Source organism: Pagrus major, chromosome 7, assembly GCF_040436345.1.
Source record: "Pagrus major chromosome 7, Pma_NU_1.0".
In the NCBI taxonomy this organism is placed as follows: domain Eukaryota; kingdom Metazoa; phylum Chordata; class Actinopteri; order Spariformes; family Sparidae; genus Pagrus; species Pagrus major.
In genome coordinates, this window is record NC_133221.1 from 12,371,445 (window position 1) to 12,393,361 (window position 21,917).

Below are 21,917 nucleotides of genomic sequence, written 5' to 3' on the forward strand. Positions count from 1 at the left end.
ATTGATAACACAATTTGCCCGCTGGGATCCATCCCAGTAACGCGAAACTTGTGGATACAGGGGACTGGGAAACACAAGAGACAAGCCCGGACCTGAGAAAAACAACGATCCGCTCGCTACCAGCGACAAAATAGAAAGCCGAGCCCACCCCTTCACTTGACAACGCGACATCAACCGGGCAGAAAGGTATGGGAATGTCACACTATCCGGTTTAATGCTGATTGAATTAGAAATCAGGTGGCACGGGACGGGTAGGTATGATGACCGTCGCTCGGTGCGGGAGCGTTCACGCCGCTCACACTGCACCAAGCGACTGATGCTGCCAAGAAACGAATCGCCGTCGATGAGCGCTGGAGAAAAAAAAAAAAAAAAATCATATTTGTGCAGCCAGAGAGCCCCACATCACGAGATATGTGTGTGTGTCTATGCCAGCGTTGAGTGGATGTGCGGACGCTGCGGCACTTTCACTTGGCATGGAGCATAGTAGGCATCGGGCTCGCAATTCACGCACGTCGGCTGTGATGCTGCTGAGTGTCATCATCGCATCCTCGGTTATTTAAAGATTGATCTCCCTGCGTTTGTGTGCGTGTGTGCACGGCTCCCTCGCACAGGCCCCTGTGGTGGTGGTGGTTGTGGTTGTTTATCGCGTTTTTCTTTTTTCCCCTTTTTTTTCACGCTCTCATTTCGCTCACTCCACCGTGGCTCCTCTCATGCAGTGGTGCAGAGCAAGAAATGGAGCTGGTGGAGGAGATGTGGTCTGGATACATGTGCTCCCTCTCCCTCTCTCTCTCTCGCTCTCTCTCTCTCTCACGCACGCACGCACGCACGGACGTATACGTACACATCCACACGCCGAGGTTATGCAATTCGTCATATTGTCCACATGCACACAATGCTCGTCACTTGACGCACGACGATGCACACATATGGGAGCTGCTGAGGGAGCTGTGCTGTGATGCTGCCGGACACTGATGTGCATCGGGACAGTGAGAGAGAGCAGGTGACAGTCAGGGCTGCGGACTGTACAAACCTCCCCTGGTCGCTTCATTCATAAAGCCCATCTCCACTCTTGGTGATGGCTCCACTGGGCAGGCTTTGGTTCTCCCATTCATGAGGCTTCACTGCATGATTCAGACAGGATCTCTGTCGTAGAAATGGAGGGACTGAGTGGTTAAACTGGTGGACTGGCTGGATGCCAAACTCACAGCAGACTCCGTTGTTTTGGTGTGTTGTAGTAAAAGAAAAGTTAAGATTTGTGAGAAGATGAAGGTAGCAGTCGTTCAGCACTGGACAGCTCCTCAGTGCAAATGGAGCTGTCCAGTGCTGAAATCACTCCTTACTGTTTGCTTATTAACACCCAGATGAGTTATGGCCACACTAACATGCATTCACTATCATGAATCTTCTCCTCCAGGCTTACTTCTCATCTTCCCATCCACCATCCACCCTGACCTGCCGTGTTGGGGAAACCCCTGATGAGTGGGACCTGTATCCATGAGCCCCGTGCCCCTTCCCCCTCCCTGTCAGGCTTCAGCACCCCCATCTCAGAGCCCCCCTATCGAAGACTCGATGGAGACACCCCTGCCTGCACCCCCGAGACGGACCTGACCCCCACACAGTGTGTCCTCCGTAACGTGCTGTCCATCGACACGGGCGGACAGGTGGCGCCGGGCGGCAGCAGCCCCACACCCAGTGATGGACCCTCAGCCCACTTTGACAACAGCGTGCTAAAACTACATGAACATGAGGCCTGCCAGTGTGGCGGCGGGGCCGAGGCCGGGCACAGTCCGGAGGCTGGCGCTGTTCGGAGCCAGTCGGACAACATTCGGCTACAATCAGGAAGTGGAGGTTTTTTGGAGGGACTGTTTGGCTGCCTAAAGCCGGTCTGGACCATGATCGGAAAGGCCTACTCCACTGAACACAAACACAGCCACGAAGGTATGTGAAGATTACAGTCAGTGTTTCACTCCTTCTGCTGTGATGTGGGAGAAGAGAAAGTCTGACATTTATTCATTCAGTACATGGAATTATTGTGGTGACCTCTGAACTATAGAGTGACACCAAAGAAAACTAGAATGGCAGTCAGTAGAGCATGTACCTCAGTCAAGGCCCAACACTCCTAATCCATTATCAAACTCTATAGTCCTGTATCAGTCTAAAGGTTAAACCACCCATAGCTGCTTAAACACAATTCAAGTTCATCAGATTTAGTATGCAGTAATGAATATCTGAGCTTTATGCATGAACTCTTGACTCCACAGTCACTGCCTTTATTTAAGCAAAACTGCCAATACAACAATCTAAATTTACTCCATCACAGGTAAAAAGTTCAGAAGCATTACTATCAAAATTTACTCAAAGACTCAAAAGTTCTGCAGAAAAATTGCACCTGTGACAGACGGATTATTATACAGTTCATTATAGAGCTGCACAATTAATCGAAATATAATCTATATGACCAATAGGGCCAAGAGCAATATCCAAATCGTAAGAAGGTTAAATGTTCGATAAAACAGCATCATAACGAAGTACAAGTGGTACAGACGTGATTTTGTAGTTTATTCAGTGAAAATGAAAAGTGTGATGCAAAAATAATAATTCCCACTAATCGTGAATCTGTCAAAATAATTGCATTATGGGTTGTTTTGTTTTACCATATGGTGCAGCTCCTGCACATTATGAAATAGTTAGTGATGCATCAGTGCATAAGTGGCTGGCAGAGGTAGAGAGACTTCATCTACTTTATATAACTGTATAACTGTTGTCACCATACTGGAATTTCTAACAAGGATACAACACCTTTAGAAATGTTTATATTCAATACCATGTTCAGTACCATAACATTGAGGGCATTACAAGATAAATATAACAAGGCTTTTGACTGTGTGTTATGAGCAACAGCAGCTAAGTGAATTGACTTCCTGAGGAGGCGGGGCTATGTTGGCACTACAGAGGTGCAAGTGTCGACTGGCTAAGAGCAAAAACATGCAGCTACTACTACTATATATTAACTCAGGTAGTTTTGTTCAAACTGAGGGTTAGGCCCCCCTGAAAGGGTCGCAAGATAAATGTGAGGGGTTGAGAGATTACTGGAATAAAGAAGAAGAGAAAAAAATCTGTTCCACAAATGAGTATTTATCTTTGCTTTTTTGTTTTGTTAAGTTCTGGATAATTTGCCATCCTAAGTCCTCAAACTGTTATCTTAATTGAAGCATCTGAGAAGTTTAGAGGGGAACTGCCAACAACTCAAAGATATCTGCAATGTGACAAGAGGCCACAGTTACACACATATTCATAAAGGGTCACAAGCCAAACGCTCGGGGATCGAAGTGGGACCATATGTAATTTTCATGTCATGATTATCCTGGCCAAAATAATTAAAGTTGACGAAATCATCCAGATAACCATCAAAATATGCCTAAAAATCTTAAAATAGCACTAAAACATGCTGGAATCTCTTTACCTTATTGACATTATTTACATTATTTCCAAACCTCCTACATAACCTTTTTTGTGAGGGATACAAGGGGCAACACAAGCTTTAAGTCATGGTGATGGACTTGTAGCAATTCAAAATAAATCAGGTAAGCCATATAAGACTGTACTAGTAGCTTTTCCAAGTCACTCATTTGAGGATATTAACGATAATCCCAGTTTATGATTATTCTAAAATTAGAGAGAAATTCACCACGATGAACTTATCTCGAGTGTTTTTATGGGGATCTGTGATAAAATCTTATATCCTCCCATAGGGGGACCAGGGGTCTATTCTTTAACAATGCATTGTATTTTATAAGCTTACTGATTTCTTAATCTCAAAAGTAAGTATAACCACAGCTGTCAGATAAATATCTTCCCTTGAAAGAACTGAAGTGCAAAGTAGCAGAAAACTACCACGCCACCATGTCCTGCTGGCAGCTCGACTGTGTTTAAAGGCCAGTTCTCACAGCTGGTAGCATCGTGTGCATCCTCCTCTGCTGCAGCAGCACTCCAGAGATCTGGACACTTCAGTGGACCTCATGAAGAATTGATCTGCCTGTATCTTTCCCTCTGCCCATCTCGTGACTCTTTAGTGACCGTGCTCTCACAGTCATTTAAGCAGAGTCAGTATGACAGATGACAGATTAGACTATGAGTGGCTTGTTGTTTTCCCCTCAATGTTTCTCTTATCTCTGGTTAGCTGGATAAGCTGTCAATATGGCATTTATTTGAACATGGTAGGCACTTTGTATGATGTAATTGTGTCCTGCCAGTCCATTCTGACGTGTAGCATGGAGCGAGCATTTGCTCAGCCCACCTCCTGACTCCTCCTTTTCCAAACTGGCAAGAGCACATACTGGCATTTTGAGGCTTTGCAATGTGTGATGGATATTATTTAAGTAATTACTCAAAGAGTGCAGAGTCCATGCTCATGTTGATTCTTTTTACACTTGATAATTCCACATTTACTCATAGACGTTGTTTCTTTTGGCTTGTTGGTCTTCATTTAGAGTCCTGGGAGGTTCCTTTTGAGGAAATCTCGGACCTGCAGTGGGTGGGCAGCGGGGCACAGGGCGCTGTCTTCCTCGGCAAGTTCCACGGAGAAGACGTGGCGGTAAAGAAAGTGCGGGACATCAAAGAGACCGAGATCAAACACCTCCGCAAACTCAAGCACCCCAACATCATCACTTTCAAGTGAGAGAATTCATGATATCCTATAGGGTCTCTTATCATTTAACTGCATAAATCACACTTTGAATATCTGAATGCTGTGTTTCCTTCCAGGGGCGTGTGCACCCAGGCTCCTTGTTACTGTATCTTGATGGAATATTGCGCCCAAGGCCAACTGTACGAGGTGCTGAGGGCGGGCCGCAAAATCACCCCCTCCCTCCTGGTTGACTGGTCCATGGGCATTGCAGGTGGCATGAACTACCTCCACCTCCACAAAATCATCCATCGGGACCTCAAGTCCCCCAAGTAAGCTCGATGAGAATTTCAGCCAACACGAGATCTGAAATATTTATGACTGATTCCTGATTGTTTCCATGTTTCATCTCACGTGTGCAGCATGCTGATCACACACGACGACCTGGTAAAGATCTCTGACTTCGGTACCTCAAAGGAGCTCAGCGACAAGAGCACCAAGATGTCGTTCGCCGGCACCGTAGCCTGGATGGCTCCTGAAGTAATTCGGAATGAGCCAGTGTCAGAAAAGGTGGACATCTGGTAAGCCTGACAAACATCGACCCATCTTCCACTGACATGTCTGGCATGTTTTATTCTCTGAGAGATCCAAGGATGTACTTGCTGATATTTTGTGTGTGCGATGACTTCTCTGTGTGTCTGAGCCGTCTCGTTGTTATGTAAAGCTTTTCCTTGGTCTATTACGTTTAAGCAATCTTGACCTCAATGAGACTTCTTGAATGAATAAAACTCCACTTAACTTTAAGGTCATTTGGAGTGGTGTTGTGGGAGATGCTAACCGGAGAGATCCCTTATAAAGACGTGGACTCATCTGCCATCATCTGGGGTGTGGGAAACAACAGCCTTCAGCTGCCCGTACCTGAGAGCTGCCCTGATGGCTTCAAGATCCTCCTCAGACAGTGCTGGTGAGTGATGCCAGGAAATGGACAGCCAAAATGAGGAAAGAGAAGCAGAGAAGGAGCAGATTAGAGGAGTAGAAGCAGCGCACTGGGAAGCTGTGGTTTAAGAGTTTCATTGATTTTACAGCCGTTGTAAATGTACACAGCTGTCTTTCCCATCTTGGATTTGCAGGAACTGTAAGCCCAGGAACAGGCCCTCTTTCCGTCAGATCCTTCTTCATCTGGATATCGCATCAGCTGATGTGCTGTCCACTCCACAAGAGACGTACTTCAAGTCTCAGGTATGGTTGCCTCTCTGGCCCCATTTACACCTGGTATTAAAATGTGATCAATATCCAGACATGTTATCCAGATAATGAAAAATGCATGTTAATGCGAGGCGTGAATGCGTCGTGAGGGAATGTGATCGGATCTGCATGACCACATCTGGAGGTAGTCTGACTTCATCATGTTCAGATAAATGCAATCCGTCCAACGTGCTAGCATCTGTATGCATCATAACATCGATACACATATTTGTTTTTAGCTAAGTAAAACAAACGTTGTTGTTGTTCATATTGAGTAGAGTGTGACCAAGCAAGAGAAATGAAAGAAACACGGCTCTAGTTACTTATCAAATGTCTATTCTGTGCCATAAAGTGCCAAAAGTTGTGTTATTTAACAGAAACAAGTGAAAAATGAAAGCGATACGGTTGGAAAATGAATGATACACAGTAAGAAATAACTGTGCGCAACTCATCTGTGCAGCTTATCTGCTGTTACCAAAGCACATACTTTATCTAGTCACAGAATAGCCTACACGCCTGTTCTGCAACAAACCATTTTTATACGCAAAAAGGAATAACTTAAGCCGAATTTACAAGAGGGAACAAATAATGAAGAATTTGTCGCAGACATCTTTCCAGAAGTTTATAAAGTTTCCCGTAACTCAACAACCCACAAAACTCTGGGATTTTTTAAGGGAGTCTGGGGCTGATTTGCAGCCGCCTCAAATTCCTCACAGACGACAGATATCTGATCTTGGTGAGGATAACGAGATTAGGTTAAAAATACCAGGTATAAACGCAAAGGCAATATCGTTTTTCATCCAGATAACGTATCCAGACACAGATCCCTTTTTAATACCAGGTGTCTGAGTCTGAGAATATGGAAGACCTGTAGATTTATCAAAATATACAATCATACACAAATAAACACATGTGCTTGCACAGTAATCACACATGAACTGCCATTCAAAAGAGACCTGTTTTTAAAGTCAGCTCTGGCTAGACAGTACTCGTTAACAGAAATGTGCTCTCATCAGGCTGAATGGCGAGAAGAGGTGAAACAGCACTTTGAGAAGATTAAATCTGAGGGTACTTGTCTCCACCGGCTCGACGAGGAGCTGATCAATCGGCGCAGAGAGGAGCTCAGGTCAGTCCAACCAACTGATGATGGTACAACGGTAGCCTACATGGATGAGGCCACTTTCACACTGTGTCATTTCTCAATGTCATTCCTTTGTCCGCCCCTGTTTCGTGAAATAAATGCCTTGAGTGCACGTCTTTTGTGGAGGATTTGGAATCTCTCATGCGGATGCACAATGACATCAGCAGCCTCTTTTTTTCTTAGGCATGCTTTGGACATTCGCGAGCACTATGAGAGGAAACTGGAGAGGGCTAACAACCTTTACATGGAGCTCAGCGCTGTCATGCTGCAGCTGGAGCTCAAAGAGAAAGAGTTGCAGAGGTACAAATAAATCCATGAACGCGGGGTCTGTGTTTGTAAAATGCTAACATTCATTACAAATTAATAAGCCACAGTGCACTCGCACATTGATGTCATGTGGTATTTCCTTCCAGGAGAGAGCAGTCTCTGGATAAGAAGTATCCGGGCTTGTTTAAGCACCACAGCTCCAGACAGGGCAGCTCCTCCAACTCCATGGACAAACTCATCAAGAAGAGAAATGTCCCACAGAAACTGCCCTCAGGAAAGAGGTATGAGATCTCATTTCAGTCGTTATTTCATAAAAGATTGATGCCAAAGTGGATAAATGAATATTCATTAGGCTTGTGGATTGCAGTTGTTGACTAATCCCTCCTACTCCTTCAGGCCAGACATCCTCAAGTCTGAGGTAATCATTCCCAAAATGGACTCCTCCGTGATGCAAGTCACTATCCCAGCCTGCCCAAACAGAAGCTCCACTTCCCCCAGCCGGTCTCGAAGGGTAAAGACCCGCCATCGCAAGCCCGGTAAGGGCAGTAGTGGGGATCTGGCTGGACTCAAGGCGAATCAGTCCTCCCCTAACAGGGACTCAACTGCCCAGGCTAACAGTTCTACCACTAACACCTCCAAGCAGCTGCTGGAGCCCTCCGCAGCCCTGCGAGGCCTCAGCCATGAGCAGCAGCAGAGGCAGCTATCCTCCTCCAGCCCTGACCTCATCTGCACCACGCTGGAGGCAGAGGGCCAGGGAAAAGGGGAGGCCTCCGTGGGCGGCCTGGAGAGAGGGGGAAGCCTCAGTGCCTCTGCAGGGTTAGGGGGTTCGGAGGGGGGGGCAGCTGGTCTCGATGATCTCACAGAAACTCCTCCACGCAGTGACACGCCAAGCGAGGATGCTGCATCGTTCCCGTTCTCCAGCAGCCCAGACTCACCGTGTGGGAGGGGGGCGGCAGCGGGGCGGGGTTCTCTGGGATCTCCACGTCTGCCTCTTGATGGGGAGGATAAAGAGGAGGGAGCTGGTGCTGTGAGGTTGCCCCGGGGGGCATCAGGGGGGATTGGGAGTCAGCACCTCACTCCTTCAGCCATCCTGTACCGGGCTGCCATCACACGCAAACAGGTACACAGTCAGATATCTGCTCATTCACTTCACTGTCCCTCTGGTGATACTTTGATCATTTTCACTTGTACATTTTTCCTGTTTCTGACTACAGAGGCGTGGAGTGTCATCAGAGGAGGAGGAGGGTGAAGTTGACAGTGAGGTTGAGTTGCCACGGAGACGGTGAGTAACTTGCTGTCCTTCGTCGTTGGAAAATTACCTCAAGCCATCTTCCCTCTCTTTTATCAGAGAAGATAAAATGATTGTTGTTTCTTTTTTTAATCTCTCCAGACGTCCGACCAGCATCACAAAGTGCCAGTCGGTGTCTACCTTCAGCTCAGAGAACCTGTCGGTGTCAGATGGCGAGGAGGGCCACACCACCGATCACTCTCACAGCGGCACCCCGGACGTGGTCAGCACCAACACGGACGACAGGTTGGACGACCGCAGCGACGACCTCCTCTCTCAGGGGTCGGAGATCCCGGCGGACAACACTGACCCTGCGCAGGCTTCTGATGGCCTGTCGGAGAAAGACGGAGGCCTGGGCCAGGCCAAAGCTCAGCTGGATGCCGGGCAGAATCCAAATGAGGTAAAGCATCTCCACAGAGGATTGCATGTGTCAGTTTGTGTCAGTGTCTTAGACACATGTAACAGAACTTACTCCAAGAACCAGAGCTGGAAAGTATATTCAAGAATTGTAACTGAATATTAAGGGACTTGTATTTTGCTTGAGTATTATTGAATATATTTTATGTTACTTTATCCACTACATGTCAGAGGAAATATTTCACTTTTTACTCCATTACATTTATCTGATGAAAAGGTCCAATTAAAGGTCACTTGGCAATCAGCAGCTCCTTACAAAGCTGAATACGTTCCTAATGTACAGTGGTAAGAAACAGCCAGAATATTTTCACATCTAACTCCGCTAAAATTGCTGTTTTTTGCAATGGAGTCTGGTGTCATGAAGAGAGCGATATCACAGCGGGTTCTGGTTAGAGGGGAGGTGTGGCTGACGTCACCTGCCCATTTGTTTTGATCTGAGATGCTGGTGCTGTAGTCTGACATTGTGGTTGAAATCTTCCCCAACCCTTCAAGACCCTCATGTGTCATCAGTTGTCATTAATGGCGTTTATATAAACAGATGCGACTTCAGCTGTGGTGATTTCTCTTACGTTGCTCTTGCAATCCTGGTATTATCACAATGCCATTTATCATTTATCTGATGGAGAAAGAAAAGCTGGACACTTGCAATTTGTTCACAACTTTACACTATCAATCAAGCCATCAAATAAAAAAGAGTACTACTTCATTACGGGACTGTCATGCACAAATCAGCAAAAACAATGTAACGTTAGATAGCTAGCTACTTAACCACCAAGACATCTGCAAACCAGTAGTAAAACCAGATTGTTTTATGCTTGTTATAAAGAAAAAGGACTATGATACGTGGAAGCGAAAGTCCTTGTAACCCTTAGTTTGAAGTGTGCCTGAAAAAGCTCAGTTTGGAGGGCCACGTAACCCGAACACTTCACCCTACTCCTCTATCCTAACGAGAATCAGGACTCCCTACCTCGAGACGTGACCATGCAAAATGGAAAGATAGGGCTAAGTGGTAGGGACAAGGGGTGTATTTGTATTGAGCCTTGTTCCACCTTTGCCAAAAACACTTAATGTCTGCTGTAGGTCACGTTCGACATTGTTTTCCTCTCTCTCTCCACAGAGTCGGGCCCTGTGTGATGACTCCGACTGCGACAGTGCTGAGCTGGATCAGTCAGGTAGTGGAGAGCCCAGCCGTCCTCCCAGTGCTGGAGCATGGGTGTCGCCGTCTCAGCCCTACCAGGGGTCTCCACAGGCGCCTCATACAGGACCTCCGTAGATCACTGGACACTAATAGACCTCCAGTTACCCTACAGTGAACAACCATCACAGGCGTACACCAATCTGTCAGTGCAGTACATTACTGTTGTCATGAGGGATCACACCTACTACACCACTCAGACTATGACAAGTTGACTTATGGTGTCTCATAAGTTTGTTGGCTGGCAAACCTACATCAGATGACATAGGACATTTGTCATAACCTGACATCAGATATTTTGGCAGCTTGTGACATCAGATAAATGTCATTTAAGTTTAGTAGGGTTTTTTTTTAGGCAAGATAGTTACCAAGGTAACCTTAGCCACTGCTCCAGTTCAGCAAAAACCCTTCCACAGATGCACACGCACGCACAAGATACCACACTCGTTGTCCTTTAAACACTCTAATCCTCACTCTGGGAGCATCCTCCATGATACTCCACACACTAATGCATCAAATATTAATGAATAATAATGTAAATATCCATTACATACCACATGAGAAATATCTAACTTTATTTTATTTGTAAGATAAAAATGTAAGACTAAACGGTATGCAGCCCTGTGAACAAATGCATGATTACATGTTTATAATTTATGGTTCGAATGTGTCAGTTTTATATTTTGTGAAAGTTTACACTTTTTTAATCCTGAAAGTATTACTTCAGTTATTTTATTTTATTTTTTTGTTAATAAATGTCAGCACTCAAGAAAAAAAAAAAAAAGTCTAAATGGAATGAAAATCTCACCAAGACATCGATCATGATGCATAATTAGGATTCTCAGTAGGTAATATATTATTTTTTTTAACCCTACTACTGAGTTTCAAATACACATGAGACATTATTGAGGTTTTTTATTGAGCTTATCAAATGTGTAATAGGTTGGGAGACCTTTGAGTTCATCCAAATGCAATTTGTTGGCCTTTCGAATGTCTTTGATTTGTCGGTTGTGAATTTAAAAGGTAGTGTGTGTTCGTGGAAATGATCTCTGACATGTACTAGCCATGCAAATGAAGGAAATCCATCTCATCAACGAACACTGATGGGATGCTTTAGTAAAAGTTTGCACTACAATATTGTCAGGGTTATGATGGGCATTTTAAAAAAGGTTTAACAGGCCAGAGGCAGAAATGCAGCTTGGACCATATTCACACGGCAGCCATTTTCCTCAGGATGGGAAGCTCAAGTGCTGAAATAATGTTATGCTGCTGTTTTCTAGCTTGCAAGGCTTATAAACGTAGGGAATCTGACAAATTGTTATCACATCTTCACATTTGACAGCTTCCTGATTGATCAATAACTGAAAAGATCATGAATAGTGAAAATCTGGAGGGACACTGGACCGTATTTCAAGGTAAAACAACATATTTGCTGCCCCGTTAGCTAACGTTAGCAATCAACCACTTCCAAGCTAACATTACCGTTAGATCACATCCAGTGCGTTTCACTTTCAGGCTTAGATAAATGTGTCCAAGATGTGTGTTGATATTTTTGAATTAATTGACACCTTTCCTAATGTGTCATGGAGCAAATTCAAAGCTAGGAAGAGGCTGAATGCTAATAATTAATTAATTAGCTGCTAGCTGCTTTACCTTGAAATAAGGCCAGCTGGCCTTTTAGATGTTCATTATCCATTGTCTTTTCAGTTGCTGATCAATCAGGAAATGGTGAAATGATAATGATTCGTAAGATTCCCGACATAAATAAGTCCTGCAAACTGGAACGCAGCAGTCCACTATTACGGAAGCCCTAAAATGCCATGCATTCATACATTTTTTTCCCTCCGTTTTCCCGTGATAACGAGTTAATTTCATTTGTTTTCTCGAGATCTCGAGTTATTATCTCGAAATAACAACTGCAGTTTTCCTGAGATAACGGGATAATTTTCTCGAGATCTTGAGAAAACAAAACGATAGTGTAGTATATTAAATCATTGCAGGAAACATCATTCAGTGTAGCAATGTCAGGGGAGCAGGAGCATATCGATCACCACGTCACATATCTTTTCACTCAAGGCCTGACACAGGCTGAAATAGCATTATGCCTTGCAGATAATATACACATTAGTGTGCATAATCTAAGGCCTCAGCTATATCGGCGGTCTCGAATCTCGAATTAATTATATCGTTATCTCGGGAAAACAAAGTTTCGTTATCTCGAGATCTCGAGAAAATGATCTCGTTATCTCGGGAAAACGGCAGTTGTTATTTCAAGATAATAACTCGAGATCTCGAGAAAACAAATGAAATTAACTCGTTATCACGGGAAAACGGAGGAAGTAAAATGTATGAATGCATGGCCCTTTAGGGCTTCCGTACGCTACAACAATTGAGCTTCCCAACCGGAGCGTAGCGTCAGAGGAAAATGGCCACTGTGAGAATATTGTCTTCTTTTTTCCATTCTCCTTTCTTTGTTCTTACAAAACCTGCCACCTACATTTCCCACAATGCAACGTCTCCAATGACAGTTGTGTCAAAATTGGGGTGTGTTATGCTAGTAGCAGCTAATGTAGCCTCAAGCCGCTAGCCCGGCAGATATGAGGAGGAGCTATAGAGGTCTGGTAGCTTCTTAACCTCTTTAACCTCACACTCCAGTATGTTTTCATTTTTAAATTCGTACTCTTTAGCCCCAACTGACGCTGACTCAAATGACATAACTTGAGGCAGTTTAGCTGTGCAAAAACAAGATAACGCTTTATGCAACTGTTCCTGCATATGCAGTAGTGCTCCCCACGGCCTGTGAAATCGATCGAGTTCCACGTAAAGTAATGAACCAAACGGACTCCTAAAGTTCACGATGTTGATAAGCTTCTTAAAAAAAACAAAAAAAAAAACCTCAACTGTTCCTTTTACCCTTTAAGATAACTGCAGAAGTAGCCAGATAAGGAATAGAGCACTTCTCTGTGGTGGTTACTAGTAGAACAGTAAGTATCCTTTGGGTTTGAATAGAAATGTTTTGTTTTTATACAGCATTGCACATTGTACCTGTAACATAGGAATTATATCGAAAGCAAAATATTATGATCAACAATAAATAATGTATTGGTTAAAAAAAAAAAAAAGTGTGATGTTTGTTTAAAGACAGGCCACGTCAGCTGCGTCACAAGACAGCAAAACTAGAAATAAATGTTTATTTTCAATGACTTTAAGCATGTCCAAACTGTGCCAGTGTCATTTCTTAACTTTGCCCTTTCACAACTGTACATCATTTAAAATAGACCCTCCAAAGAGATAAGGAGACATATTATGCTCATTTTCAGGTTCATACTTTTGTTTGGGTTACTACTAGATTAGGTTTACATGCTCTAATGCTTGAATAACACATCAGCTTTCTCATACTGTCCAGTGCTGCAGCTCTTTATTCCCCTTCTGTCTGAAACGCTGTTTTAGCTCCTGTCTCTTTAAGCCTGAGCCAGCACCACTAACAACAGAGCGGCTTTGCTAAATTGATTCTTACGTACCAAACTAGTTGCTAATTATGCAAATGTGTGACATGGTGACGTAGTATGATGTCAGAGTGAGAGAGCAGTGTTTTCTGTGGGAGAGAGAAGCTTCTGTTGGTGCGGACATTGACCTTTTCAACTTTCAGGATCTTTTACATGCACACGATCATATAGTAAATAAAACACTGAAGGGAAGGGAAAAAAAACAAGAGCGTAATGGGTGTTCTTTAATAAATCGGAGTTTGATAACAAGTCTCGTTAGCAGCCTTCGTGAAAAAACATGGCAACGTAAGAATGACAAACAAATGTTTAAGCATTTCACATCTTTTTATTTCTGCATTTCATTTCTTCAACAATTTAATTGCACCCAGATCTACAATAGTTTGAAAACGTGCACAAAAACGTGTTTCTTCATCCTGCAAAGAATAATAAAAAATAAAATCTGACCCAGGCAAAAAAGGATAGCAGGAAACTAGTGTTAATTCTATAATTCTCCTTCTAGTTAATCATAATTTAATACCTCAGCATAATATACTTATAAAGACCAATATGTCTTGTAGTTTTGCCCCTTGCAGCATTCCCCAGCCCTGCAGTTAAAAAAAATATTTTCTCTATTTAAAACAAACATTTCAATGTTATTATTATCATCATCGTCATTACTATGGTCTTAGTAATTTCAGAGAAAAGAAAATATTTTCCTCTCATTCAGGCCCATTCCTGGTGACCAAGGCCCACCCACCCTTATCAGAATCCAATACACAACAATGCTCAAAAGTCCTGATCGAGAAATAAAACGGATGGAAACACAGGAATGACACAAAACAATTACTCAGCAAATTAGAGGTGAAATGTAACATAGCTTAAAATTCTCCTTTGAACCCACACTCAACAAGGGATAAATCGCCTTCAGAGTAAAAAGGTTTTTCCTGCATACGTCTTCAACCGGAGATCATTTACACCCACTGAAACCCGTTAAACCCACAATGCCTCTTTCAGAAAGTACAGCTTCAAATAGAAGATGGCAAATATCATGATTCTACTCTTACAAGGAGCTGTGTATTAAATAAAAATAAATAGATATTTAAAAAGGAAGGGGAAGAACAGTCCATCTATAATGTTATTGTGTGTCTTTTTTTCTTCATTTTTACATTTTCTAAGAAAAATCTGACATAAGAAAAACATTATTTATGCCTTTTCAGATTTTTCTAAAACTTTACTTATATCAAGAAGATCATACAGATATACAGTAAAATAAGAGGAAAAAATACAACAGAAGGAAGTCTTTAAAAACTATATGCAAAGGGAATTTAAAAACATAATAAATAAATAAAATACCACTATCATGATATGATAATGGTGTAATTACAACTGAGAAGGTTTATAACCAAAGCAGAGGAGAAAACAGTGAGTTTAGAGTACTTGGTTTTTGCATTAAGTTCAATAAGGGACCTCTTGGTAAAAAGTAGGGGGAGGGGTTACATTAGGTGCTGATGAAGAACCTCCATATCAGTTGGCTGCGAGTCCAGTAGCTTCAGAAGACAGCCTGAAGAGAGCGACAAAAAACAGCAAAATTTACTTTGACTCAAATAACTGGAGCTCATACAAGAGGCTTAGATGTTTGGACACTGACACCTTGCTTGATTAATGACATAATACAACACTCAACATTCCTGTATCTCAGTCTCAACAGGTGGAAAGCTGCATTTCTTGCACGCCATTTCAGTTCTGTGAGGCTGACCCACTTTCCTGCAGAATATCCTGGACAATTATGAACAACACTCTACAATTTGGCAACAGCAAAAAATGGCACCCAAAAGTCTGAAGTCAGGTAAGCGAGGAGAATGACTGCTGTTTTATAATCCACTCGCTCCCGGAATTTTTATCATCTCTGAATTACACTTCCTGTCTGTAAAAGCGGACCTAGCCAATGCTCTATAAATGATAAATACATTAAAACTCTTCCCACTCCAATCTTTCAATCACACTGTATTAGTGCAACAACTTTTATACAGCTAAGTGCCATTTATAGGGCTTTATAAGATGTCAACAAAAATGTAAACTGGGGATGCACAGTACGTTTTTTTTTTCCAGCTGACACCTATAACCAATAATTACCAGCTTCTCATGGCCTATACTAACAAGATAACTGATATTTTCACATTTTTCTAACTTAAATACAAGTTCCCAACCTGTAGTTTAAGCACACCAGAGTGTAAGAAGGCTCAGATGTAGTGAGCAAAGATAGGCGGTTTAATAGTCCACAGCTCTAATAAGATCTGTTGAGTTAAAACAACAACAAGTTTTCTCTCCTCTGAACCCTTGGAGAGCACGTATTGCATGCCGTGCCCATTCTTTTTGTTGTTCTTCTGTGTTTACTGGCTGATTGTAAACCAACTGTAAAGTTGCATAACACTACCTGCTGTACCAGAGTGTGTACATACAGTGTTTGCTAAGTCAACAGAAGCAATATGGCTTTGTATTTTCACTCTTCAGCTATAATTTTACCAATACCAATGTATAGCAATGGGCTGATAAAGCCTGATATATATCGTCCATATAATGCTTATGATTAAAAGAATAAAGCACTAAATGATAAAATCAATAAATGGATACATTTAAAAATAGAGAAAGTAAAATAGTCTAACAAAAAATATGAGGGAATAAAAACATTTCGAAACTGAATACAATCACACAAATGGTTGTATTTAATTAAAAGGTTTGAGGTTTACTTAAAGTTTCCCTAAAGCCTCTCTACTTATCCAAATCAGACTAATTCCATTATGATACATTTCAAAGTTGGAAGTAGGATAATATGATGCGTCATTTCCAGCACCAGACAAGATTTCTCTGTCTTTTACCTCCACGTAGTGACTAGTTGAAACTGTCTTGAATAATAGCAGCCCAATGCAAGTAAAGCTTTGGTTTTCAAATTTTATTTCCCAGTCGTTTCTCTTATTATTATTATTATTATTATTATTATTATTATTATTATTATTATTAAGCATGGAAGAAGTGAAGAAGAAGAAGTTGTTGCCTCTGAAATATCTGACATACTTACAGGCCAACTAAATATGTTAAGAATATTCCAGAATCGGTTAAAAGTAGCTCATTTTCATGTTATTGTCTTGTTAAATTTGAAAAGCCTATAAATGCTTCCTAGCATCACATCACAGCTGACAAACTGCACTCCAGAGTGTTTTACCACTTCAGATACAAAGTAAACCGTCAAACACTGCTGTGTTCTGTCAACTTGCTGCTCTGTAATGGATGTGTTGCACTAGCATGGAGCCTCTTACCGAGCATTGATCAGATACTCAGCCAGGCTGATACTGGCATGGGAGCCAGTGATGGTGACCTGTCTGTCAGTTGAGCCCTCCACAGGGTTGGCAATCTTGATCTGAGCCCCTGACATCTGACGAATCTCATTGATCTTTGCACCCTGACGTCCAATGATGCAACCAATGAGCTGAGTAAGAAAGAGAAAAAATGTGAGAGCATGAGGAAAGATACAAACAGCGGTAAAAAAACCTTACTAAAAATGGCACATCTTTCTTACAAACACAGTATAAAAAAAGCAAACATGAGATAAATGCCACTTACATCGTTTGGAATGGTCAGCTCATGAGAGCCAGTTTGTGCAGAGGCATCCATCCCAGCTGAAGAAATACAAAGAAAGCCCATGAGTGTGTTGACTACACGGATTATTACAAATCTACAGCAATCGCATTCCCTCTTTCAATCTGTCCACCTACCCTGGAAGCCCTGGTTGCTATGTGCAATGGGGAAGGGGCTCTGCTGCATGGCCAGCTGGTGAAGTTTGGTGAGCTGTGGAAACAATGGAGGAAAGAGCGTGGAGAGGAAAACAAACAAACAGAAATTACGAGTTAGGAATCTAGCAGACATTTCAAAGCTGAAATTTTGTAATTATTTCCCTTTTGTATAATGATAATGAGAGGAAAATATGAAATGGAACATGGAGCCCATGATTTAGTCTACAGGGTAAAAAAAAAAAAATAACGGTTGAAACTTTAAATGAGTATAATCTTTGGTAATATTAAATGAATGTGTTTCAGGCAGTGGTTGGAAAAATAAGAGTCAGAGGGATGAAATAAGAAGGTGGTATGGCTTCCCAGGACCGAAGTTGCAAATATATTGGATCACTTACAGAGGGCCCTTCACTTACATCAGGCTGTGGAATGGCGTGCTGCCCTTGGACAGCATAAGCCTGCAAGGAGAGAACAGCACTTAAGAGGGTGTGGCAGTGTCACACACAGTGAAGTCCAATATCCATCAGACCTCTGTCCTTGGTGTGTCACCAGAACAAAGAAAGACATGCTACAGACACACCCGAGACTAGAATGATAGCCCAACTATAATTAAATTCTTCTGACCATTTTCTGACAAACACAGGACACTGCTGGGTCAAAAAGTACCAGTGATACATCTACAGAAATAAATGTTTTTGTTGTTTACCTGACCACCTGCAAAGATGACAGGAGAGCCTGAGGGTTTGGGTCTGTACGGGATGGTCACTCCCTTTGGTGGAGACTACAGAAACAGAAACATCCGCTGTTAAGTGCTGACGCAACATCAACAGTAGCAAAGAAAGTAATACACCAGCAAGAGTATCAGTCATCACAATTTTACAAAAAGTAAAAGCAGCTTTACAAATCAACAGTGTCTGTACCTCAAGCATGACGACACAGATCTGCTTGACACACTCGATAATGGACTGTGGGGTCCCTGCAACGGTGATGGCACGCTCTGTGGAATTGGGCAACATGTCCCCTGCTACTTGTACCTGAGCTCCGGCTGACTGCAAAGACACAGCAACAAACAACTAGGGTTAGGACACAGCAGGTGTAAGATGCGGGTTCAAGGTGTCCATAACTAGAAAGTGCTTAACATTGGATATATCGACAGTGGACAAACCGTTTCCTCTTTAGCGTGGAAAGAATTAGCTTTTCTATTAGACTGTAACAGACAATTTTAGAAAAGATGTTGGATTGTGTACTTAACAGCAATTTATTTATTTAATTTCCTACATGTATCTGTATTTTTTGTTACTTTCCTGAACCTCATTTGCTTCTGTGTTATCTACTTTAACTCAGTTGTACTCCCGTTTGTTACAACCCGTTAAGACGGGTTAAAAATGCCCATTAAAAATGCATCCTAACACCCAAGGCATCGTTTGAAAACACCTCCTAAAGCCTGAGGGCTTTCTGAAAAACTTGACAGAATTGTCAGCATTCACTAAAACCTTTTTTTTCTCAGCCTCTGGCACAGGTAGAAACTTGAAATAAAAAACAATTACGACCTTAAGAGTTTGACTTTAATTTAAAATGTTTGCCTTTGCTCTAACATTCATTAATGAATGTGAATGCATTTCTTCAGTTACATGTCTTGAAAGTGAACACAACAGGCAAAACATTTACGTCGCACCAGGCTCTAAAAGAGAGAAACACGCAAATGTTGCACCTGGTCTTGATGGGTTAAAGAAGGTACTTATAGATAGGGATATTACACTCTAAGAAATTAATTACATTGTTTGTATGGACCTCGGTTGAACTCAATAACAAGGGAATTTAAAAAAAAGACACATTTTACAAAAAGGAATAAACCTCATGCGACAAACCTCTCTGATTTCCTTGATCTTGCATCCGCCTTTGCCAATGAGAGAGCCACACTGGCTGGCAGGCACAACAAGGCGCATGGTGACCGGCGGTTTGCTGGTGGCCGTACTGTTAGTCATTGAGGTGCTGATGTCCTGGAGGGAAGATGACAAAACAAGAGGACAATCTGTGTCAAACAGTGTCAATTCCATTGCTATAAAGTGTCTGGTTTAAGATGTAGCAAGCAGATCCAACCTCCTCCAGTTTCTCAATGATCATGGAGAAGGCTTTAAAAATGGAGGTGGTGGGTCCCGCGAGAGTTATGATCCTCTCCGGACAGTTCCCCTCTGAGATGTTGATGCGAGCGCCACTCTGCACAGACAAAAGAGGAAATGCCTAATCAGTCGCACCCTACTCATATGATACATGAGTCAGTGTCACCGACGCTATGAACATGTGTCTTCTTGTTTGCTGACATATTTATGAAAAAAAAAAAAAAATCTTCTTACCTCCTCTCTCATTTTCTTCACTGACTCTCCTTTCTGTGAGGAAAGCACAAATACACAATATTTACAAAACACAGCACAGGGGCAAGGTGTAGATAGCATCATACTGGCAGCAAAAACAACTCACCTTGCCAATGATGCTTCCAACCTCCTACAGAAGAGAACAAAAATTCACATTAAAGCAAATAAAAGCATTCTTCACGGTCACGGGCAGAGGAAACAGTGAGTGGCGCGTCTTCACTTTACTCTAAGCAGAGATTGTCCTAATCAAACAGTGGACTGACTTCAAAGTTATTATCAAACATAGCATGCAGCCACACTCACCTTCCCATGCATGAGTAGCCTGATGGTTAAGGTGACATTAAGTCCTCCTTCGACCAGACTTGAGTCCATTGCTGCAGCTGAATATGCACACTAAACTGGCCAACAAAGTGGGTCTTTGGTCACTGGCTGAATGTCTGCAACAGAGAGGAAAATGTGACCATCAGGGACAGTTGTACTTGCTGGAAACTATGAGGACATCTTTACTAGAAAGCCTTGTTTACTAAAAAGATGCTGTCAGTGCAGCTCAATGAAGTGATGCAGGCATTTAACATCTTGTAGACTTGAGCTTGCACTGTACTTTAATAACGTTAGCTAGCCACTCCGAAAGAATGAGATGTTTCAGTTCAGTAATTCACATTAGACTGGCCCGAGTCCACTCATTCACGTTAGCACAATGACCCACTGTCTCTCTGTGGCAGGGACTATTTCCTGGCATTAAACAGCTGTGGCGACATAGCTTTTCGCTATTTTTTGAAGGCTTAAATGCAAGCTGCCAATAGCCCTCTTTGTACTAAAGCAGCTTTATGTCGAGTGTGCATCGTTAGTAACAACAAAAGGCCCGTGGGATAACGATAACATCGCAAATCCAATTTTGGAGTGAGCATCACGGCTAGTCACGCAAGCAAGATCTGGAGGCTAAGTTAGCATTTCTGCCGTAACTTCCTACATTCGTACCCACATGAATAACCAAAGTGCTGGAATAATAAGCAGCCCAATCTGTACAATTTCCACCCACGTTTGAAACCCACTGACTAGTAACAACCTCAAGTTGAATTCAGTTCGGTAATTTTCCATCCAGGTCGCTAGCGTTAGCATCATCTAATCCAGGAAATAGTCAGATCCCGCGGCCTACGGAGCGCACTGAGGCACGCCGAGTTATCCCCGTCCTTCACTCTCAAAGGAAGGCAAAGAGAAGGAAAACAAAGCCGCAGCTCCGGAGGTCTTACCCGAACCGTCCCTTGAAGAGTGTTCAGGGGGTGGGTAGGGTGGCAAGGGTAGAAGGGGAGAGGTTCGGGAGGGAGTTTTGAAAGGATCCGGGGAAGAGGGAAGAGACGCCGCTGTTCGATCGGACTCCACTCTTCTGCCTGGCACAAAAGGCAAAATGAATTCAACTTTGACCTCTCAACTGCCCCGCCCCTCCAACCGGGTCAACCCCGCCCACTCGGAGCGCTGCCACGGCTGAAACATCAAACAAACCTCTACTCCACTACATCTGAGAGGACAGGAACAGTTACTAGTTACTTTGCTGATTACATTTTGTCATTACCCTCCCGTCCATTGAAAACCACTTCTCTGCTAATTTCAATGTGGATTTTTTTTAATTTGAAAATTTGACGTTTTAGAGATAGAAAAAAAACTTGCTGAGTACTGCACTTAAGTACAATTTTGAGGTACTTGTGGCCTACTTTGCTTGAGTATTTCCATTTTCTGCTACTTTATATTTCCAGTCCACTACATTTTGGAGGCAATTATTGTACTTGCTCCATTTCATTTATTTACTAGTAACTTGGAGATTAAATGCCACAACAGAGCCTATTTTTAGTTTCAGATAATCCAAAATAAATAGATACATTTTTATAATAATCCTGTCCAATAATCAGCCAGGCCTGTAATTGATGAACACTTAGTATACAGTATATACATAAATCTTTAAGTAAAGTATTGATTGGTTTTGTCTTGTACTTGTAGTGTGGTATTTTCACAGTGTGTATTTGTAGGCTACTGTTGCTTAAGTAAAGGATATGAACACTTCTCCCACTACTGTGTACAGCTACAGTAATTTTGTACAATAATA

General features: G+C 42.5%; 2 protein-coding genes across 3 annotated transcripts; one reads left to right on the forward strand and one right to left on the reverse strand.

Moving 5' to 3' along the window:
• Nucleotides 1–1,475: 1,475 nt before the first annotated feature.
• On the forward strand, nucleotides 1,476–10,255 carry map3k12 (mitogen-activated protein kinase kinase kinase 12). Its single transcript, XM_073470873.1, has 13 exons — nucleotides 1,476–1,938; nucleotides 4,491–4,674; nucleotides 4,765–4,956; nucleotides 5,047–5,205; nucleotides 5,430–5,588; nucleotides 5,755–5,863; nucleotides 6,886–6,995; nucleotides 7,194–7,310; nucleotides 7,424–7,558; nucleotides 7,674–8,397; nucleotides 8,492–8,559; nucleotides 8,668–8,965; nucleotides 10,100–10,255. The coding sequence occupies exons 1-13, from the start codon at nucleotides 1,476–1,478 to the stop codon at nucleotides 10,253–10,255; spliced, it is 2,874 nt and encodes a 957-aa protein (XP_073326974.1).
• A 3,733-nt stretch (nucleotides 10,256–13,988) lies between these two features.
• On the reverse strand, nucleotides 13,989–21,232 carry LOC140999748 (poly(rC)-binding protein 2-like). 2 transcript variants are annotated; one of them, XM_073470270.1, is made up of 13 exons: nucleotides 21,070–21,232; nucleotides 20,123–20,256; nucleotides 19,926–19,949; nucleotides 19,802–19,834; nucleotides 19,548–19,664; nucleotides 19,316–19,447; nucleotides 18,368–18,496; nucleotides 18,154–18,228; nucleotides 17,864–17,905; nucleotides 17,433–17,505; nucleotides 17,281–17,336; nucleotides 16,977–17,146; nucleotides 13,989–15,223 (listed from the first exon to the last, which is right to left on the reverse strand). In XM_073470270.1, the coding sequence occupies exons 2-13, from the start codon at nucleotides 20,189–20,191 to the stop codon at nucleotides 15,187–15,189; spliced, it is 957 nt and encodes a 318-aa protein (XP_073326371.1). In that variant the 5' UTR covers nucleotides 20,192–20,256; nucleotides 21,070–21,232; the 3' UTR covers nucleotides 13,989–15,186. The 2 variants fall into 2 exon arrangements, with proteins under 2 accessions (XP_073326371.1, XP_073326370.1); XM_073470269.1 differs by having other exon boundaries at nucleotides 15,092–15,223; nucleotides 17,846–17,905; nucleotides 21,070–21,159.
• Between the last annotated feature and the right edge of the window lie 685 nt (nucleotides 21,233–21,917).